Source organism: Melospiza georgiana, chromosome 16, assembly GCF_028018845.1.
Source record: "Melospiza georgiana isolate bMelGeo1 chromosome 16, bMelGeo1.pri, whole genome shotgun sequence".
In the NCBI taxonomy this organism is placed as follows: domain Eukaryota; kingdom Metazoa; phylum Chordata; class Aves; order Passeriformes; family Passerellidae; genus Melospiza; species Melospiza georgiana.
In genome coordinates this window covers 8,370,218-8,392,693 of record NC_080445.1, presented here as the reverse complement: position 1 = coordinate 8,392,693, position 22,476 = coordinate 8,370,218, and the positions used below count along the sequence as shown (strand labels likewise).

The 22,476-nt window shown below is 43.6% G+C and overlaps 1 protein-coding gene across 2 annotated transcripts in view; it reads left to right on the top strand.

The window, feature by feature from the left end:
* The window catches only part of XYLT1 (xylosyltransferase 1), a 176,959-nt gene that overhangs the window by 137,744 nt on the left and 16,739 nt on the right, over positions 1 to 22,476 (top strand). The window contains exons 6-9 of one of the 2 annotated variants that reach the window (XM_058035241.1): positions 9,501 to 9,717; positions 11,789 to 11,965; positions 14,663 to 14,922; positions 18,236 to 18,431. In XM_058035241.1, coding sequence (XP_057891224.1) covers positions 9,501 to 9,717; positions 11,789 to 11,965; positions 14,663 to 14,922; positions 18,236 to 18,431 — 850 coding nt within the window. Of the gene's footprint in view, positions 1 to 9,500; positions 9,718 to 11,788; positions 11,966 to 14,659; positions 14,923 to 18,235; positions 18,432 to 22,476 lie in introns of both variants that reach the window. The other variant, XM_058035240.1, reaches the window with a different exon arrangement.

The window sequence follows — 22,476 nt, the reverse complement described above, 5'->3', positions numbered from 1 at the left end:
GGCAGGAAGAGGGGAGGGTTTGTATAGAAACCTTTCCTCAGCAGTCATTTGGGAAACACTGTAAACATGCTGAGAAGGCTGGATGCTGTTAGATCTTAGAGAAATCTTGAGCTCATAGGCAAAATACAAACAGCTAAAGAAAAGACCCTTAAAATTTTGGTATGTGTCCCCATTTTCTTCTGCTGATTTTTTTCTCCTCATTGCTGCTGTTTTTGCAGTTGTGTTGTCCTGTTTCTGGGTTCCAGGTAATTTTAGAGGTGTTGGTGACCTGTATCAAAGGGCATCACAATCCCATCCCAGCTCTCAGAGGCTGGAGAAACCTCAGCTGCCAAAGGACTGGGGCAGGTTCCCAAACTCTGCACTGCTGGCACACATCTGTTTCACCCCATTTCAGACATGCCTTTGTGCCTCAGTGGCACAGGGTGTTTGTTGGTGTGCTGTGCATGGCATTGATGGGGGTTTGGTGGTCAGTTAGAAAATGAATCTTACAGTAAACACTGCTGTGTATTGCACTGCTGAATTACCCAAACACGAGGGGAAAGAATGGATTGTCACTGCTGTTGGAGTAGCCTAACCACACGTCCTAACAGCACTCACACTGCTGCTCATGTCACATATTTGGTGGTTCCTTTGGCACAAATCACCTTCAGCCTCATACTTTTTTTGCTAAATTTTTTAGAACGCTTGAGTATTCCGGAGCACATGGACTGAGATCTATTTTTTGCTTGGAAGTAGTTCAGCACAACAGTTGCATGAGAAGTGTAGTGACTGAAATAGCAACATGCATCTTCTCTGCAAAGAGGCTGCACTTTGAAAATTTAGACATTGCAGCTAACTTTCAAATGTTCTTAGTGCTTTATGCTAAGCATTAGGGGAGCCATAAAGCCTTTACAGCTTCAGCTTGACAATTCACCTCCTTGTAGGGCTTTTATTTCTGCTCAGTTTTGGAAAACAGAGCTCTAAGCTGTCAGTGCAAAGAGAAACAAAAGCAGCCATATGTCTTGACGTGGGACTAAGCAGGATTTTCTTTGTTCTTAGTGTATACAGCAAGATCATCTGCTGGTTCAGGAAGGTGCTTCCAGTGAGGAGGTTTGAAGTAGTAGCCATCCTTTATGGGGCAAGGACAGAATTAGGAAGGAGGTGGAAATTGAGATACTGGTAAAATAATCAGGAATCTTATTGCTATCTAAGAACATTGAGCAGCACACTTCATTTTCAGCCCTGTCATCTGAGGCATTTTATAAAATGGTTATGACAGGAAACATCATTTGAAGGGGCACAGATGTTGTTGGCCCTGGTGTACCCAAAGGTCAGTGGCCTGATTTGGTAGCTTGAAAACCTTTATAGAAGGGACTCACACTTGCCCTCAAGTCACTAGAAAGGAGGTGAGGAGACAAGAAACCTTCCAAAGAAGACATTTATTGGAGACAAACAGATGGTAAAATGTCAGGTTTAATATCATTGAGTCTGTCTGTGGTGAGTTCATGCTGCATTCTGCATACTATAATTTGCAGTTTTGCTTATTTAATATAAAAAGAAACAGAAACATTTGAGTTGTGGCCTCCCTTATGGTGAGAGGAAGCCATTTCATTTTTGATCTTCTAAAAGCTGTTTCGGTATTGCTTAAAAGATACTGTGTAAGTGAAGAGTGGGGTAAAGAAACCCACAGGGAAGTGGTTTAAAGTCTCTCTTGAGCTTTATGCTCCCAAGGAAATGCATGGAATTGTTGACAAAACAAGGCAATTCCTAGTAGAGTCATTACTGCAAAAAATAGACTTTGCAAGTTTCCTACAACTAAAGAATTTCACAGGGTTTTTCATTTTGCTCCCTGGCCTGCAGCATTAAAATATTGAGAAACATTGAGGCTTTTTAAGACTTTCTCTGAGACAGAGACTTCTCCTTTGAAAGAGAGAAAGTGGAAAGAAAAGCTTTTCAAAACCAGTGGAAGTTAATGTGTAGAAAAAAGGAGAGAAGAAGAAAGAATCAGGAGAAATTTCTTCTAAAGAGAATGCAAAGATGTGCTAGGACTAAAGCATTAAATGGGTATTCTGGGAAGACTGCATATGAAAGAAGCAGAAACAAATTATATAGCATATGAGATGCCTATTGTAAGCTTGAAAAGTCTAATCATGTCCATATAGAGATAGAATAATGACCCGATAAATGTGTGTATTCATCAGCTTTCAACAGCATCTCATGTGGAATACCCTAAGTGCCATGGCTGCTTGGCTTCCATAAAGATCTCACTGGTTGAGAAGGGACACATTGAACGTAATATTTCAGGCTGAACTTGTGTCTTGAAAGAGATATTCAAATTGCTGTACCATTTTTGCTGCACTGTAAATGATCTAAACTTTTATTGCCCAGCGTGTGTGGCAGCAGTAGCCTGCCCCAGGTTTAGCTGCACTCTGAACATAAAAGTGTTTAACACACCTCGAAAACATGGACTGCCAAAAAATCCTTCCAGTGGAGCTCCTTGTTCCCATCACGTGTGTCAGTGCGTCGGGGGGTAGGATGGTCAGGATGGACAGAGACCAGAAATCTCTGCAGCCAGGGCTGGAACTTGGGGTTTATTGCAAAGGGCCTGGGTGCAGGGCCCTGCTGGGATTTGGGGTTTATTGCGCAGGGCCTGGGTGCAGGGCCCTGCTGGGATTTGGGGTTTATTGCACAGGGCCTGGGTGCAGGGCCCTGCTGGGATTTGGGGTTCATTGCGCAGGGCCTGGGTGCAGGGCCCTGCTGGGATTTGGGGTTTATTGCAAAGGGCCTGGGTGCAGGGCCCTGCTGGGATTTGGGGTTTATTGCACAGGGCCTGGGTGCAGGGCCCTGCTGGGATTTGGGGTTCATTGCAAAGGGCCTGGGTGCAGGGCCCTGCTGGGATTTGGGGTTCATTGCGCAGGGCCTGGGTGCAGGGCCCTGCTGGGATTTGGGGTTTATTGCGCAGGGCCTGGGTGCAGGGCCCTGCTGGGATTTGGGGTTTATTGCACAGGGCCTGGGTGCAGGGCCCTGCTGGGATTTGGGGTTCATTGTAAAGGGCCTGGGTGCAGGGCCCTGCTGGGATTTGGGGTTTATTGCACAGGGCCTGGGTGCAGGGCCCTGCTGGGATTTGGGGTTCATTGCAAAGGGCCTGGGTGCAGGGCCCTGCTGGGAGCTGCCAGACACGGCTCAGAGCAGGCCCGAGAGAAGAGAGGGGGAGAGAGGATGAGAGGGTGAGAGAGTAAGGGAGTAAAAAAGGAAAGAGAGTAAAAGGGTAAGAGCTTAAAAGGGTAAGAGAGTAAAAGGGGTAGAGAGCAAGGTTCCTGTTACAATACAATAAATCTTCTTCTTTGTTGAATATTCTAATTCTCACTAACCAATCTAGTACAATATACAAGTCCTATAGCATTTACATACCGCCTATAAGAATGACTACATTACCACTCTGTGTTACATTTTAAACCCTAAAATCTCTTTGGGCCCCTTCTGCCAAGCTGTAGGGTCTGCTCTGACCCTTGGAGCTGTCTGCAAGCAGAGGGAATTGTTCCATCAAAAGGGGATCACCTTCAGCTGGCCACACCATTGTTTTCCAGTTGTTCACTAACTGAGGTATCTCAAAGCTTGTTTTCATTTCAATCTCACTTATAGTTTCTATATTCTCAAAATCTTTTGCCAGGCAATCATATTTATAAGGCTTTCCTGTTTCATCTTCCCCAACAACTTGCACTTCAGCTTCTGCCACAGAAACTCCAGGAGCATCTCTGAGCTCTGCCTCCCTTTTGGTGGCTATGTCACCTGGGTGTCCTGCTCTGAAGCCCATCCTTGTGCTCCCATTGCAGCTGTGCCCTGCCCTGCACACCCACCCTGCCCATGGCTCTGCTGTGGCCCATGCAGGGATACAGGTGACAAACACTGATCACATTGAGAGTGACATTTCCTTGTGTTCCTTGGTAACTCCTGAGCGTTTAGCACAGTGGGCAAAACTGCTAAAAGCATTTCAATTTGTGTGCTTATTTATGGCTTTGGCTTTTGCTCCTGAAATAAGCCAAATCAATAAATAAGCCAAATCTTACTAAAGCAAATTCAGTCAAGAGAGAAATCCTTTCTGATATTGTTGATGTTTTTTTTCTGCATTGTCATTAAAGCTTTGGGGGATTGTTGAGATAGTAATGTGTTTACTTTATGTGTTTCCCTTACCCTGAGTGAGGGAATTAACAAAAGATAAGAATTCTCCTCTCGTAACATTTTTGACCTCATAGCAATTGCATTTAGGATGTCACAGTTAAAGCACATTGAAAAGCAAGTTACAATTATTCTTTCTCTTCCATCATTTCTGTCTGTACTGAGAGTTATTTTCAAGGCTTTTTGAAACAGCAGGAATTGTTTGTTCTGTGCTTTCCACACGATGCCTGTCACACTGGGTAGAAATCTTCCTCATCTTGACAGACTAAGTAGGCGCTATTTCTGTTTGACACTGTTCCCCTTTTCAAGCTTCACCTCCATTTTGGGAGTGGGAGATCAGCCCTGGAGGCTTTCAGCATGACAGGAAGGTCTCAGGAAACACACTGCAACATCCTATCCTTCAAAAAACAGATGAATAGCTGGTACCATATAGACATTGTGTTTACATAGCCAATTGTTAATTATTTCAGATGTAAATATTGTTTAACCCTTGGTAGAATAGAGTTACTCATGGAAATGGAGTGAAACCAGGGTCAGCTGGACTCAGCATACTCAGTGAGGCCAGGATTTCTGCCCTGAGCAGGCAGGGAATGATTCTGCCCTGCACAGGTTGGGGATTCATCAATCTGCTTATTATAAAGAATTTTTCAGTGCCTGGTTTATGGAGATGTGTGGTAGCCTAGAGATTGCTCACAAATTACTTCTTGCAACTGCTACACTCAAATTGTCAAATTATTGTTCAGTGCTTTCTAGCTGGTCACTTAAACTGCAAATTACTGTTTTGTGCTTCCCAACTGATTGACTCTGGTCAGTGTTTCCAGGGTGGCTGTGCAAACACTGCCAGCAAGTGACTCTCACATTTCTCATCTGTAAAAATATTTACTTGACTTTTGCACTGAAATGGACTTTCTTCCTCAAATTTTCTTCTAAAGACAATGAAAAGAAGAGCAGATAAAGTCAAAGCATGCGGAGCTTGTCCATATACACTCAGGGAAACATGGACATGATGCTAGAGGAGCTCCTTTTTCTACAGTTTCTTGCTTTGACATTGGATTTTGACTTGTGAGGAATTGTTTTGCTGGAGTTTTGTAACTTTTATTCATGGTTCTTATTCTTAAATCCTGAATAATGATGGGGTCTTGGGTAGGTGCACCTGGTTAACAGTGAAATGTCAATGGGAGGTTCTTTAGGCAAGAGGCCAGAAACAGGAAACATTTAGGAAGAAACGTTTTCACCATAAAAAATGTATTCTTTCCAGAAAAAACCTTTTAGTGATAAAATTACTGGTAAATGGCATTTAGCAATCTGATAGCCTCTGATACTTTAGGAAATTTTACTCATTCATAAACTTCATGAAAAAGAAAACAGCAAACTCTCTGACTTACTGTGTAAGTACAGCATTCAGGAGCAGGGGTCTCTACAAGTTGCTGTGGTTTGCACTGTCCCTTGGAGAAAACTATCAAAAAGGACATATTTGGTTATGATATTTTTGCTGATAAAGTAACTGTGTGGCAGTATTTATTAGCAGTTAGAACATATCATAAGAGCTGAGCTGTGTTTATACTCATGTTGTAGGAGTATGTGCTACACAAGTTACAAATGCTTTATGTGTTATACAGTCCTAGAATCCTGTCTGAAATGCATTTATAAATATTTAAATAAACTACAAAGTAAGAGGAGTTCCCTGAGCTGGATTGCATTCATGAGCTGCCTGGACTGACATTACACTCAGTGACAGACCAGGTGCTGCAGGCAGTGGGGTTTTCTTAGCAAAGTGTAAAAATAACTCAGGAACTGTGAGGCTGCATCCACACACAGGGCACAGGGGCACCTTTCATGTGTGTCAGTGTCTGATTGCTGAGCTCAGGTGCTGACACACCTTCTTAATACCCTGTGTTTCCTCCTTACTTTTGAGTGTAATCACGGGCCCTTAAAACTGGAGGCTCTTTAGGAAGAATTAAAGTTGATAAGGGGAAGCATAAAATGTCTTAGATTGAGTGTTCTATGAAATAAGGCAAAATGGCATGCTTTTCTTAATCCTAGTCTTTTTAAAATTCTATTTTCTCCTGGTTGACTCTTTTCCTATCATTGTTGTTTTCCTCCTGTTGTTTTCTTTTGGATTAGGAGAAAGGCCGGTTGTCTTCACCTGATGATAATCTCTACTGTATTTGGCCAACCATGCCTTGGTTCAGTGGGATGTCATTGTTCTGGCCAGTGCATTTGCAGCTGGCAGAGGTATCCCAGTCTTACCTGATGTTCAGGGTGACAGGAAACACCTGAATTTTTCCACATTCACTAAGATTAAGGAAATGCTATTACTAAGCCTTTTTCTTTTCCCCTACTTTTAATTTGGGAGTTACCTGCAAGCAGTTTTGTGAGACCAAAGAGAGAAAGACAAGGGGGAAAACCACCTTTTTTTTGCATTTCATTGCTCTTTATGAAGCTTGGCCTGGCTTCATAAAATTTACTGATTTGGTATTCCCTTGAGCATAACCAGAAACTAATGAAATACAGCATGAGACTAGAAACAAATCAGTAGGGTCATGCTTTTGCCCTCCATCTCCCTCTCTTTCTTTTCAGAGGTGGCTGCAATCATTCTTGGATGGCTAGTCAAGAATCTTTATGAACTCTTTGTAGTGTCCAAGAGGTTTTAATTTCTTGGAAAGGCCTATGTGGCATACAAACACCCCTTTCCCTTTCCCTCAGGCAGTATTCGATATGCTCAGAGTAAGTTCTTGCCTGCCTGAGTGCCAAAATTGCTATTGCTGGAATATCTGGAGCATCAGTCATCCTAGCAGAGAGCCTGGAGGGACAAAAGGGAGCCTCACCCACCTTTTCCACTTTGGTTGCTGTTCAGCTCTCTGTGCCATCTCCTCTCCTATTTCACTTCCAGCAGATCTGAAATACACTTGGTCCCCTTGGCTGCCAAGGAACATAAATGAGCAGCAAGCCATCACCCAGTGGAGAGCTGTGTTCACAGCCCCTTGGACACACCATTGCTTCGTAGGCCACAGAAATGATTTGCTCTGCTAAAAATTGCAAATTTGCCTTATTCCAGTGAGGTGTTGTGACTGTGTGTGAAGAGGCTCAGTAAGGGTGATCCTTCTGAAAAACACCTCTTCAGCTGTTATGTGTCTGACACCTGGTGTGATGTTTCTAGGCGGGTTTCAAGAAGCACAAGCCAAAGGGTTATTTCTTGGGAGATCTCTAAAGGCATTGCAGCTCTCTAGCTGGGCTGTGCTGCCTTGCTGGAGGGTAAGTGATTGGAGAGCACGTTTACTCTCTTCTAGTAACCCAGTTGTATAAGATTTGGGGCTGAGGTTTGTTTTGAAAACAATTGTACTTCCAGGAATTGGCTTATTTCACTCCATATCCTGAGATGTGCTTTTCCAAGCCATTAGCTAAAAAAAAAAACAAACAAACATAGAACTGTGCACATATAGAAAAAAAGAATTCTGTCAACTTCTTTGGGAACCATGAAGCTGTGAGTCAGGATTTGCTGGGGCCTTCTCATCTGGAGCGTGGTCATGCTCCTCTGCTGCCAAGTTCAGAAAAAAGGCTGAAGCTGTTACAGTACCAGGGAGCTGGAGCTGGGTCATGTCACACAGGCTGAGGCAGCTTCTCTGTAGAGCAGTTTTTGCTGTATCCAGGTGGTTCATTTCGTTTGAGGTTTCTATTGCAGTCAAAGAACCTTCCATTTGAAAAGGAGAGTAAAGAGTGATAAATTGGTAGAGATAGAAGTTGAAAGAAATTACTTCATGGAAAAGAACTTTATGTTCCTATTTAAATATAGTCGATAAAGTTCTGTTATTTTCTTAAAATAATTAACTCTAATGAACATTTAGTTTTGAAGAGAAATAAATAAATGACCAAACTTTCAGGCACATTAATATTTGATTTGGAGATAACTGCATAAATATTGAATTTGAAGATTACATTCCAGAGCACTGCATTAAAATTGCAAGACTTTTCTATTATCCTTCATAATGGAACATGAAATTAGAAACTTGTTCATGGAAAGAAAAATTTCTCGACTCTCATTTACGCATTTTCAGCGCTGTTGTGTTAACAGAGGAGCTCTTCTCACACTGTGAAAAGAGACATAGCTATCAGTAGGACATAGACCCTGGAGTCATTTACGGTCCTTTTGAAAATTAATATGCACCATTTCATAATTGCATCTCAGTTCTTTGATTGGTATAGAACAGAACTTGAACCAGGGATTTGGCCTATGGGGTTAATGCTCATGTTTCCAGATGCAGGACTCCAGATAGCTCTGGTGTTTGTTCCTTAACTTTTATTCTTTTCCCTTACCTTTAGTAGCATGTGTTTGAGACTACCAGAATGCCATCTTGGCCTGCTAATCCTGAAATGCCCTGGCACAGCAGTGTGTGGTTCAGGAAGGGAAGGCTCTTGCCACAGCTGCTGTTATCCTGTAGATGCTGCACCCAGAGGGGGCTCTGGGCTGCTCTGGTGTGTGGTCAGTGAGCATTTGTTACTGCTCAGGACATGTGGGATGTGCCCAGTGCTCACATCCAGCCAGGGTGGATGATGCTTACCCCTCCTTAGTGCTAATTCACAGCTGCCCTGCTTCTCCTTCAGGGAAACCATTCCCAAATGGAATAACAAACAGAAACCTGGATCAGACAGCCTCAAAAGATCAGTGGGCATTCAGTCCAAAGTGTTTTCAAGCAGATCGATTTCCCAGCTTTCTTCTTTTATATTGGTTTCAAATAATTCATTTCCATAACTTTGCAGTTCTGCAGTTGCTCCTCTTATTCATGGTTCAGCAATAACAAAACATTGCTCCCCAGAGACCTGAAAATGGAACAAACTTGCTCAGTCTACAGCAAAGACCTTTACAATGGTATTTTTTCCTTATTGACTATATCCCTATAGAAAAATCAATGACATAATAGCATAGGAGAAAATTGGTCATTTTACCTTTATGTACATTTTTCTGTTTTTTAAAAACTGAATTTATTTAGCGAGAGAAGAATGTGTTTCGCTCCTGTTCATATTGCAGTTCTTCTGTGGTGGTTTGTTCAGAGTTAATGAACATTATGGACTTTCCTGCCCTAGAGCTCTGTCACCTGCACAGCCTTAGGAGAGCAGAAGGTGTGAATGATGTTTAAAAGCAATCTGTTGATCTTTGCCTCTGTAACAGAACATATACCTGATTAATCATTTATTAAACCTCTCTACATCACTTATGAGTAGAACAGAAATATAAACAAGTGACCTTTTGATCCTTTTTTGTTCGCCAAAGTAGCTTTTTATTTATAAATCTCCCGATGATAGCACACTACAAATTAACATGTAGTGGCTGCTCTTGCATTCCTCAGGTTTATCAGAAAGCAGGGGCTGGACCGGCTGTTCCTGGAGTGCGACACGCACATGTGGCGCCTGGGGGACCGCAAGATCCCAGAAGGAATCACCGTGGATGGGGGCTCGGACTGGTTCCTCCTCAACAGGAAGTTTGTGGAATATGTCACTTTTTCCAATGATGACCTGGTGACAAAGATGAAGAGGTTTTACTCCTACACGCTGCTTCCTGCCGAGGTATGTGAATGCAAAGAATCCTCTCTGTGCTCAAACCTGCAATGTTTGTGCTTGTCCCAAAGATCTGACCAAAATCAGAGGGGCCTTCACCTGATGTCACTGGGCTTGGAGCATCCCACAGTGGGTAATGAAAATTTTACTTCTATAATGAGTAAGCCCTTCAGGGTTAGAACATCTTTTGCAGTTGTTTATTGCCTTGTTTGTTTGTGGGACTTTTTTGCAAAGGGTGCCTTTGTTTTGTACTTCTAAGCCTATTAATCTGTTACTGAACAACCAAAATCCAGCTGCCCTTTGCTTGCAAATTGTTCCTGCACAAAGCTTTTGAAGGATATTAGAGATGGCGAATTGTCTTTATAAGTAGCTTTCCTTGCTATTATCCAGCACTTTTCTTTAAAAATATAAACCCTGCAAACAAAGGTTTATTGTTCTGTTCAAAACTCAGCCAGAAGGCACAGTCACAAATCATTTAGATCACTCAGGAGTCGCTCTGGCTGCAAGTGATGCAGAAGGGGAGTGCACAGCAGTGTGGGGCTTTGCCTGGCGTGCAGCAATGTGCCAGCAATGTGCACTGTCTGCAGGGAGGGCACACTGGCAGCCTGTGCTACACCTGCCCCAGCAGGTACCCTGCTCCCCTGGCTTGCCAGCCTCTGCTCCACATCCTGCAGCCGCAGGAAGAGCTGATGACTGCCTCTAAACTCATAACTGCCTTGGTTCCTGAACGTTTTGAGGGATGGATGACACCAGCCTTGCAAATCTTGCTTGTTAGCTTCTGGTGGAGCACAGCAATTGTTATCTTTTGGTAGAGGTTTATTATTCCCCACACATGTGGCATAATCTTCTTTTAATCCCATTTCTGTTAAAAATCACCTTTTTCTCTACTCTGATAACCTTTTCATCCATTATCTAGAGAAATTCCTGTATTGCTATAAAAGGACACAGGGCAATGGGTAATTGGGTAGGGTTTTTTTTTCCCTCTCGCTTGAATGAGAATGGATGCCTTTATGGGTTTAACCAAACAGTTCAAGCATAAAATCCATATTCACTGGGCTGTCATTTAACATTAAAAAGGGTAGGGGGATTATTTGGGGGCCAGCCATGCTAATGTTATGCTGGTTATTTATAGATCTTACTATTGCTGATTTTAAAGAGAAGTCGCTGCTCCAAAAATGGTCTCTTGCAGGGCTAAAATTGATGGTATTCCATAGCTTTTTTCTACAAGGTTTTCTTTGCAAGATACATAGCTGGTTTTGTAAAATGGCCCTGCCTTCACTGACCTGTTAACCTGCTATATCAGTCCCCATTACACATGGTTTATGTAATAGCTGTTATTATGATGATATAATTAGGATTGCCCAATAGGAATTCCATGCTGCCATGAGTCAGCAAATAAAGACTTACGATTTCAGATGTAAATGCAGGAGGCAGAATGTCCTTTTGGTGCCTAGAGTGAGCTGCGTGTTTCAGAACAAAGCCACTCAACAAGCAATGCATTTCAGAGTGCTGGAGATAGACACCCACATAAGAGCTGTCTGAGACTGTGTTTTTATCAGAGTAACCAGGGTGATAGTGCAGTTTTGACAATTGTTTTGGGAAACAACTTGAAATATGCCATTAGTACATTGTTCAGAAAAATAGTCCTAAATCTGTTAGACCAGGGAGCAACTTACAGAAAGGAAATAATGGGCATTTCTTAGAATTGCTCACACAGCTGAAATAAAAATAAAATGATTGCTGGTACTGGTGCCTTTCCTGGAGTCCTTTGGGCTGCCAGTGCCCAAAGCTGGTCATTGTAGGAGTGCAATTATTCTGTGCCAGGTTATTGGAGCAAGACCTCAGCTGTGTGTTCTTGCAGTTTGGTTGGGTCTGTAGAGTGCTGTGATTTTTCCATGCTCTGTGGAATACAGGCACACAGAGTGTGTTTCATGTGTGGCAGAACAACAGAGCTTGTTAATGCTGTCATTTCAAACTAAAATAGGTCACCTGCAGTAGGTTTGGGCCGATGAGTTGAAGTGAAGGAGAAAATGGAAGTTTGAGGAGCTAAATCTGGTGGTGTGCTCTGTGTTTGCTGCAGTCCTTCTTTCACACCGTGCTGGAGAACAGCCCGTTCTGTGACTCCATGGTGGACAACAACCTGCGCATCACCAACTGGAACAGGAAGCTGGGCTGCAAGTGCCAGTACAAGCACATCGTTGACTGGTGTGGCTGCTCACCCAATGACTTCAAACCAGCAGACTTCCACCGCTTCCAGGTAACTGAACTCACCTGCAGAGAGGCTCTGCACCCCCTGCACTGGGGTGGAGAGCTGGCTGAATGCATGGCTGCAGCAGGGAGAGGGAAGGGAAGCTTCCCCTCCATCAGGCAGGTGGAGAAAGAGATGTGAGGAAGCTCTGATCTTAATTTCAGGAGAATGAAAGATAAGTTCTCCTATGTTTTGGCCCTGGAGACATACCACTGCATGGTAAGGTCACAAAGGAACTCTTTGGACTCCTTGGCATTGGTAATTGGCTGTGCTAGAAAGGAGAAAAGCTTGACACATTTCTGACTGTACCACTATTACTTGGTAACTTCTTGTGCAAATGGTTTTTTCCAATGTTCCAGCTCAGGTGCTTTCATCATTTCACGACACTCTTGGCTTTCAGCTTTAAGCAGTGTTTATCATCTTCAAAAAAAGCCTTGAAGTTGATCAGTGTGCGTGCTAGAGACTTACGCAGCACAAGGCAAATCCATTTTCATTATTATATTCATCAGCATGATCATATTAAAGTTTATCTCATGATTTTGGGAGCCTTAGTCATGAGGTTTTGATCACCCAGGTTTGGCAGGACTGTCTTGAAAGGTTTACTCAGTTCCTTGGTGATAGTTTCCTCAAGGCAGACATGAGAGCGAGTCCTGTGCTCCAGGGTGCACTCAGTCTCGAGGCTGTATCTGGCCTGTGCATCTTCTGTTGAGAATGAACAGCCACTTGTTTCAGGGTCACCACATTTGCAATTCCATCCCTCCTGCTCCTCGGGGTTCCCTGCATAAAGCATGTTTGTTCAGGCTCTGTGTGGGATGGGGAATGTGTTACCCTACAGCACAGAAATGATGACTGCTCTGAAACAGAGATCTTTTCTTTGCTGTAATGTGCTGTCTGCCAGGCAGGCTTGAAGTCAGTGACACAGGCACTCTCAAAAAGAGCAAATGAGATGTTATCTAAAGGAGGCTCTGCTGTCCCAAACATGTGTTTGGAATTCTCCAAGCACAGAATAAATTGCAAATCTTTAAAAATTCCTGTCAGACTACAGAGCCTGACCTGCTCCAGGCTGTGGGCCCACAATGATATTTCACAAAACAATCAGATAAACTGAGCTAGAAAGGACAGTTCAAAATTAGAATAGATGAAAAGGCAGCTTCTGACACGTTCTGGTGAGAGAGCCCCTCTCTCTCACCAGAAGGCTGGGGCTTGCTGTTGCCACAGAGGCACAAAGTGAGCCAAGATCACAAAGCCCACAGCATGCGCCATCTCAGAGCAAAAGTGAGCATCCTCAAAAGAATTTTCCGACCGTCTGGGACACTCTTGAACTCGTTGGCACCTCAGGACCCATGCTCAAATATGAGCAAGGCAAAACAAAGACTTTTTGAAAGCTAATCGTAGCTGAGTAGCATATAAAGCAGTTATATGCCCAAGATTGTGTCAAGAGCTGAGAAAAAATCTGGGCAGGACCACTCAGAAGTAGAGAAACCACAGCCACAAATGTTACCTCTCCCAGAGACCTCTCATCACCTCCTGGCAGCAAATCCATACACAGAAAATGCTGCTCTGCCTCTTCTGAGCCCTGGTGTCACAGTCCACTTTGCTCCCTGCATAACATGTGCCAGTGCTGCCCTGTCTCCAGACTAACATGGGGGTTTGGAGAGCATTCCCCAGCCCTCCTGCACTTGGAGAGCCTTCCTGAGCCAGGCAGCACAGGGTGCCTGTTGGTCTGAAGGGGTTCTCATGGAGTAATTATGTAGTTTTTAGCTGAATCTTAACAACACTCTTAACAACAAATGGTCCCAAAAGTGACATTTTAAGTCATCTTTGCCCATGGAGAGAAACAGTTCATGTCCTCAACTCCAACCCATTGCTTAAGACAAAGTGTCATGTCTGAAAATGGGAACTCAGTGTCTATCATCACAAGAGGCTAATAATTAGCATAGACTCCATTATTACATGGGTAATAATTAGCATAGACTCCATGATTCACAGAAGGCTGATTAATAATCTCTTTATTAAGAAACTCATTGCTCTTACAGACAGTTACAATACAGCTGGACCTAATTGGTCCTCCAATCCAAACACCATCACTGCTGGCTGATTAAGAAACCACCCTTTGTTAAACAAATCTCCATAACACATTCCACATGTTCACTGTGGTGGTGTTCACTGGGGTCCCAGGATGAGGCAAGAGACGAGGATCTGACTCCATGTTTCAGAAGGCTTGATTTATCACTTTATGATATATATTATATTAAAACTATACTAAAAGAATAGAAGAAAGGATTTCATCAGAAGGCTAGCAAGGAAAGGAATGAAATGATAACAAAATCCTGTCACTGACCACAGGAGTCAGCGAGTCTGAAACAGCTAGACTGTGATTGGCCATTAATTAGAAACAACCACATGAGACCAATCACAGATCCACCTGTTTCATTCCAGAGCAGCCGGTAATCATTGTTTACATTTTGTTTCTGAGGCCTCTCAGCTTCTCAGGAGAAAAAATCCTAGGGAAAGGATTTTTCAGAAAATATCATGGCTGCATTCACAATACCAGGTGCAGCCAGTTAAGATAAGAATTGTTTCTCATTCTTTTCTCTGATCTTCTCACAGCCTTTGTGAAAGTTGTATTTCTCTCACAGCCTTTGTGAAAGCTGTGTTAGTCTCTGTGGCCACAAGTGACTTTGTCCTGTCGTGTCCCAACAGCAGACTGCCAGGCCGACTTTCTTTGCCCGCAAGTTTGAGGCGGTGGTGAACCAGGAGATCATTGGGCAGCTGGACTATTTCTTGTATGGGAATTACCCCCCGGGCACGCCGGGGCTGCGCTCCTACTGGGAGAACGTGTACGAGGAGCCCGACGGGCCGGGCGCCCTCAGCGACGTGGCCCTCACCATGTTCCACTCCTTCTCCCGCCTGGGCCTGCGCAGGGCCGAGAGCTCCTTCCACGCTGCTGGGGACAACAGCTGCAGGTCAGTGCTGCCCTGCTGCTCCAGGGGACGCAGGGAGGCTCTGGGGGCTCGTTCTGCTCGGCTGTGCTGGCTGGAGCCTACGGCCACGAGCACAGCCAGGCAGCTGCAAGTGCGCAGCGCCCATCTCCAGGAGTATTTATGGCCGTAATAAAGCGTTGGTTATTCCGGGTTGACATTATGTGACCTGTTTGCTGCACTTTTAAGGAGCTCCTCTCCAGCCTGATGAAGACTGACAGGATCCAGTTGGGCAGTGCTACCCCCACTGCTGCGTTTCCCTTGATTAATTTCAGCAAGTTTATTATAGGCTCAGCTCCTAAACCCTCCGTGTGATTGCAGCAGAGGTCATGTTCACCTCTATTATGCTTACCAGAAGCAGAGGACAGGATTTCAGAACAAATCTGAACACAGGCAGGTTAATGGTCCTTGCTTGTTTGTTCCCCTGGGAGCACACATGGAGTGCAGAGAGCTTGCTTGGCTCAGTTTGCCTGCTTGGTGCAGCTCTCTGTGCCAAAAGTGCTGCAAATGGTAAGATCTATTAGCATCAAATATATGAAATATACGTAGGTGTTTATATATCTATATATAGGTAGTTATATTTATCTCAAATGAAATTCCTTATTCTTTAAACTTATATTCTAGATTCCTTTTTCACCTCTAAGCCTGGCTAAGAAGAATTCAGTCTAAAAGGGATTTGAAGGAAGAATTCCTGAAGTTAGACTTGCATAGAAAAGCTCTCTTAATGGTAGATGTTTGCTGCCTGCAAACACATCTGGAGCTGTTTAGATTCAAAGCAGAGATGGTTCTTCTTTTTAAGTCTCACTTTACCATCTCTTAATTCCATCTTCAGAATGTGTTTCTGGAGCCCGCTCATTTTTATCCTAATAGAAAACACATAGAGCCTAAGTCAGCAAACACTCCATGTGCTCTGATGGATGGACATTGCCCATGTTGTGTTCTCAAGAGGGAACCAAATGTGCCTTGACCTTCCTAAATTGGTCATGGAAGTGCTGAGCAATGCCCCATTTAGAAAGATGTGGCAATAAGTGCTCTAGATTCCTATTAGACTTTTGTCAGTGAAGGTTACCAGTGCAAAGCAATAAAAGATCAATAACAATTAGATAGAAATAATCACTAGTAGCATGCCTTCCTTATATGAAATAAAGGCAGACCTGAGGAAGTCCTGGGTCATTTGTCCTGCAGAGTGAAGCCAGCAAAGAGGATGGGGACTATGTATAACCAGTACTGAAATAATTTTACAATTACTTTTGTTCTCAGTCCTTTTGCCAGTATTCTGGTGCTGATTTATATCAATTATCACTTTTGTTTCTGAGGAACTTTCCATTGCATAGGAACTCAAGGTGCTTTTCAAGCTTGCTCAGATTATAGATAGGAACACCATGACTCTAGCTGTCTCCAGGATAAAGCACAGCTCTTTCAGCAGGCTGGAGCCTCATGAAACAGTGCAGGGAGGAATTGCAAACAGTGATACAGAGTGGAGGCTGTGTTTTGATACCTACCTGAGCCCCCTCAAGACACTGTGAGTCAGCATTCAGGTCAGATCAGAGGAACATCTTCAGGTTTGTGATTCACATTTCCTCACTTCTGATCCTGTGCTGTCCTTCTGAGTGTTTGCACCTATACCTTTCCTCTTTCCCCCTCGTGGTTTTGCATGTCTCTCATGCAGTAATGGCAGGATGGGTTTGGGCTGAGCCCCTCGACAGTGCTCCCTTTGCACAGCCCAGGCTGGCTGATCCTGTGCCTGCAGCACCCCAGCTCATGCTGAAGGAAAGCAGCTCCTGCCTTGGATCCCCCTTGGAGTCAGGCCCATGCTGCCACCCACAGCAGCCCAGGAGATGCTTTAAGAGCAGCTGCCTTGCACACTTTCCTAACCAGGGCCATCCCACAGCCTCAGAAAGCCATGCCCCCCTCAGACTGCTCGGGTACCAAAGGAGATGGAGTGTCAGCATCTTCCGTGGGAGCAACATTCATGTGTGATTGAGATTTAATTCATTTTTTCCATCCCTAGGCATTTTTACTCTCTGCTGCCAAGAGGCAATTTACTCAGTCTATTTCAGGTACATTGTAAATATTTGCTGCTGCACACATATAAAACAGGAGGTCTTAGTTCTGGGAACAGAAGTCAGATTGTTGCTGGTGTTGGCTGTGTAGCTTTGCAGTGGTTTTGCTTGGTCCATCAGTGCTGGCCCTGTTGGTACCCTGTCTTCTTATGTTGATTTCTCCAGCTCTACAGAGTTCCTTCTGGGGTGCTGCAGACCTCATGCAATGGGAAGTTCTCCCTGGGGCTCATCCTTAGTGCTCATCCTTTAATTGTGGTAACAAGCCTGAGGAGTCAGGCTTGGCTGACTTACTGGGAAGGTGTGATGCTGGTTGGTTTAACTTCTCTTGCAGTTAATGTCAGTGCTGTAAAGTAGCAAAATATTCAGTTTTTGAGCTATGAATAACACGTTTTTAATTATTTATGCATCCATACGTACCCAAACATTGTTACAGATGTTTCTGAGGCCATAGCAGACAATCAACTGTACATTTTAATTGTTTGAAGCTGTGACTATTTCAATGATTTCAATGTCTTGAAATCTCAGCTCCAACTGAAGGCTGCCAGATCTCTCAATGATTGGTTTTGCCCAGTTATTTGACCTTTTTCAAGGTTTTTTTTATTTTATTTTTCTGATTATGAGTAAAAAAATCAGAACAAAAGCAATCTCAAATCTTTAAAGAATGTGTAGTTTTTTCCCAGATATACAGAGACCAAAAATGAGGACAGGATCCTGGTGTCCTTCACTGCAGTGCCAGCCTGCAGAGCCCTGCCCTTGGGGAAGGGTTTTGGGAATGGAGGGGGCAGTGCTGGTCACACAGCTCTCCCTGTGTCCTGTGCAGACAGGCACTGACCCTGCTGGGGCAGCAAGGGCAGCTCTGGAGCACAGGCACAGTCCTCAGTTTATCTGAGCAAACTGTGCTGCACCCTAACAATCTCTGGGTGTCTCTGGGTGCCACTTTCTGCCAGGGGAGGTGGTGAGGGAGAGGAGCTCTCTGGCACACACAAGGACTCCTAAAGAGCTTTGAGCTGAGGATATGGAATTAATGAGCCTGTATTCTTAGTAACATATTTTTATGTTACGGGGTAATCGGAACAGCCTAAAAATATTTGATAATGAGTCATGAACACATTTGAAATCTCTTAATGTACAGTGGTGGATTTTCTAGTTGAAATGAATGCTTCTTAAGCCACTAGCTCCAAGTAAATGGAGATTTCATTCTCTTACATAACTGCTGAGCATGTGCTGTTTTACAGATACTACCCCATGGGCCATCCAGTTTCCATCCACCTTTACTTCCTTGCTGACCGTTTCCAAGGCTTCCTGATCAGGCACCACGCAACCAACCTGGCTGTCAGTAAACTGGAAACTTTGGAAACCTGGGTGATGCCTAAGAAAGTCTTCAAGATTGCAAGTCCACCGAGTGATTTTGGGAGGCTGCAGTTCACAGAGGTGAGTGTTTGTAGCCAGCCATGCAGACTTGTGGCATCATGAGAGTGAACACTAAATTACTTTGGAAACTGTATTTCCATGGAAATTTGAGGTGAGAGTGGCTTCCTAGCATAGTGTACCTCCTCATCATGGGAGACACCATTGGCAGTTCAGGTCTGTGGTCAACACCAATTTCTTACATTAATCTGAATGTCCTCACTCCCTTCTGTTTCAAAAACAAATGCAAGCCTTTTGTTGTTGTCAAAGGGGCTCAGTATTTTAAAAGTAATTTAAAAATTTTGCCACCATGTTTGTTGTGAGTGCTGTGAAAGGCTCCTGGGGAAAATTCCATTTTTCTGCAATTCTAGATGTAAATGGTGACATGTTTAACTGTGTCTCTCAAGAGTACACTGGAAAAACCTCTCAAAATTAGTGGTAGTCAGGTACTGATACCACATGTGAGCAGAATATTGATGTTGTAGCACAAAAGAGAAAATTATCACAGCAGTGGCTGAGATTTCCCACAAACCCTGTTATTCTTCTAGAAATGTGTCCCAGTGCCTGTCATAGAGTATAAAAAACCTACCTAAAGTATATCAGGAAAGTTGACCACTAATAGGACCTGACATCTGTGTTCTGTTTTAAAGATACAATTGTCTGAGCAGTTAATTTCATGATTTTTCTTGTTAAGCCGCAAATTTCAATTAAGGCATAAAATTGATTGAAGAAATGTGTTCCAGTCATTATGGCTAAGTCCATAAATTACCATCTTCTTGGGCAATTAAGAAATGCCTAGGTGGGATTCAGTGTTTTGGTGTGCATGGCAAATCCATGACACTAATGTGCCATTAAAGAGATGGATGGAAAGTGTGTTTCATTTATCAATGTGTCGGGTGGTAGCCTGCCATTTCATGCAGTGATAAATGTTCATACAAGATCCAATTCTTGTGATTTGTAGGAGTATTTTTTCTTCTTATTTAGTACTTTTAAGGATTTAATCACTGCTGAGCTTTTTTGAGCATAAGGAAACATTTTCTTCTGTTTGAAACTCAACAAAAAGCGTTTTGGTGACTGCTTACTTGTTTTCATTTTATTTTCCTCACCTAACCACTTTAATGGTCCTCTCCTTTCATAGATGATTCATATTTTAAAAGACCAGAACATACAAAGTAAATAACTTAATTTTTTAATTTATTTTTTTTACTTTCTACCTTTCCTTGGCCTGCAGGGATCTCTGCCTCTGAGCCAAATAATTGTCTCAGTTTACCCTGCTATAAATCCAGCATTAACTTCTTCAGCTTCAGTGTGACTGGAAAGCTCTGATCTGCTACTGCTTATTAAAATGCCACTGCTTTGTCAAGGTCCAGCATGTGGAAAACAAACTTAGCAGTTTAGCTAGGGATGGAAGCATCAGTGTTCACAGAAAATAAAATTAAGATTTATGCTTATTGGGACATAGAACTTCTTGTTCTTCAACAACTTTCACCCCATGATCTGGCAGGAATTTTAAACTGAATGGGGCTATTTTAGCTGGGAACTTTCTCCTCTGTCCCAGCTCGCAGCACTGGGGCCAGCAGGAAGAGCACACAAATATTCAGCACTGAGTGTGCTCCCCAGTGTATTTGTGACCCTGGTGCACAACTGGGATTGCAGCAGAGCTGGTGGGATCTCTCCAGCCCCTGCCTCCTGCCCGCTTCATCCCCAAGGAGCAGATTTCACCCCACACCCTGGACAGACAAGTGGGAGGGCATCAGCCAGCTGGGCTGCCCCACACCTGGGGGAGTTCATGGCAGCATTTCCATGGCACATGGCTCCTACAGGCTGAGGCAAAGAAAATAAACCCACAGGAAACCCAAGAGATGATTTCCAAGCATGGAACTCCCACACCTCCTGAAACTGGCTCGTGCACAATGCACTCACTATGTGTCCTGCCAGCCTGGTTCAGGCAGCTTCTCTGTGCAGGGCAGGGGATTGATTTGCTGCACTGAACTGAAAGTCTCAGCTCACCCTCTATCAGTTAAATGCTGTTTCTGGTCTTGTTAAGAGTTGTGATTCATCACAGAGAATAAAATAAACTAGGTGGCAGGCAATTAGTGTGCATTGTGTGAACCTAATGGTCCTGTTTGTGGTGAGCAATGAGACACAAACCCATAATCAGGGTATAATTTATCTTGGGAAAATTTTATCTGGGTTTGAACAGAGATAGAAACAGAAATTTTGAGCCAATGAGAGATTTCCAGCTTTCCAAGCACACCCCGTGCACAGTGCTTGCTCTTGAGGCCCAAAATGAAGGTGATTAAAATAATGATGTGGAAAATGTCAGTTTCTGTGCTACATCTCTTCATAATTTATCAGATATTCATTACTGCTTGATTCCATCCATACTTGGTGTATTCTATTTGAAAGTGAAAGCCTACTCACAATGTTTTAAAGAGCTGTGAAACTTATTATAGGCCTGTAGTATCTCTTGCCCTGTAAAATCGGACATCTCAGTGCTGGGAAGTCAGCTGTGTAAAGTTCAAGGGGTTATAAACCTCTAACCAGTGCTTTAAGTAAAATTCCCTATAAAATACTGTGCTTCTAAAAGCAGCTGTACTGCAAGCTGTGCAGCATGGGAAAGTGTGTCCCCAGCTGGGAATGAGACATGAAGGGCAGATGCCATGAGCAGAGTGTAGAGCTCCCTGCCTTTCCCTCCCAAGGTGCCTGTGGAGCCTTGCTGTGATCCCACACAGGGATCTGGGGGCCCTGTCCTTCCCTCCCCTCTTGCCCAGCCTTTGGGCTGGAACTTCTGGCTTGCTTTAGGGAGCCCATTGCCAAAGCTTAACGACCAGACAACAATTGTGTTACAATTTTTCCCCAAAAGTAGCCTTGGCTCTTCCACAGAGCAGTCTGATAAACCTCTGTGTGTGTGAGCACATCTCATCTTTTGTGCAGTCTGGCATGGAGCAGTGTCACCTGCAGGTTGGAGCAAGGAGACTGGAACTTTCTGATTTATTTTCTCAGGGATGAGAAACTAGAGAGGAAATAGTTGGATGTCAGGAGTGAATGTTTAATTTTTGAGGATGAAGTAATCTTTCTGCAATGACTTCTTCAGGAAGAAATATTGAATGTGTTGGAAAGAGCTTCCTTACAGATTTCTTTGCCCAGGAGGGTGTAGGTTTGTTTCACATGTTGTGACTTTATTCTTTCTAAGTCCCTTGAGCACTGGTAGGTGTGATATGGCTGCACCTCAGTGAAGGTTGGCAGAGTAGATAATAAGGCCTGGTCAGGAAATTTTCTTTCTCAGCTTATTTCCATACATATTCAGTCAGTCTTGTCAGGAGAGCACACACTGACAGCTCCTCGAGGCATTCAGTGCTTGGGTCTGATATCTGGGCTATGCTGTCTGGTTTGATTAGCTGGTGTGCTGGGTGAAATACCTCTGAAATACCACAAATGCTGTGTTGATTGCAGAGTAGTGGAAGACTCATTTTGTCTCATACTCTGCAGTGTCATAGCCCGGTAGGAGGAATTTGTGTGATGACAGATGGAGTTAGGATGGTAGGGTTTTATTTTACTGACCTTGTAGCATTTTGCTTGCAGTCCTCCTGTAATTTGTCTGCCAACCACAGGGATTTATTTAGAAGAGACTGGAGACTGGACAGTTTCCAGTACAGGTAATAGGCATCAGGTAATCATTATGTTTTGGGGATTTGGGGGGATCTAGGCATTATATTGAAATCACTTATTCTCATGAAGTGAAATGAAATCTAGAAGAAAAATCTCTGAAGCAAATCAGCTACAATTATCTCTTATGCTTTCAGGAAAGCAGGTTCTGACCCTGCCCTTGTAAGGTGAAGCTTAGGGATAAGGACAGCCCTGTGTGGGGAAAATCTGCAATATCCACATATATTTTGAAAGTGGGGATCCTGCCTGTGTGTGCATGGGTCTCCAGAGGTCACCCACAGAGACTTTCCATACAGGGAAGAAATCAACTCTGGTCATCTGCACTGTTTGGAGAGTAGAGCAAAAGACAACCAGAAGGACTTTGAGCGGTTTCATACCAGAACTGCCTCCAAAAGCAGAA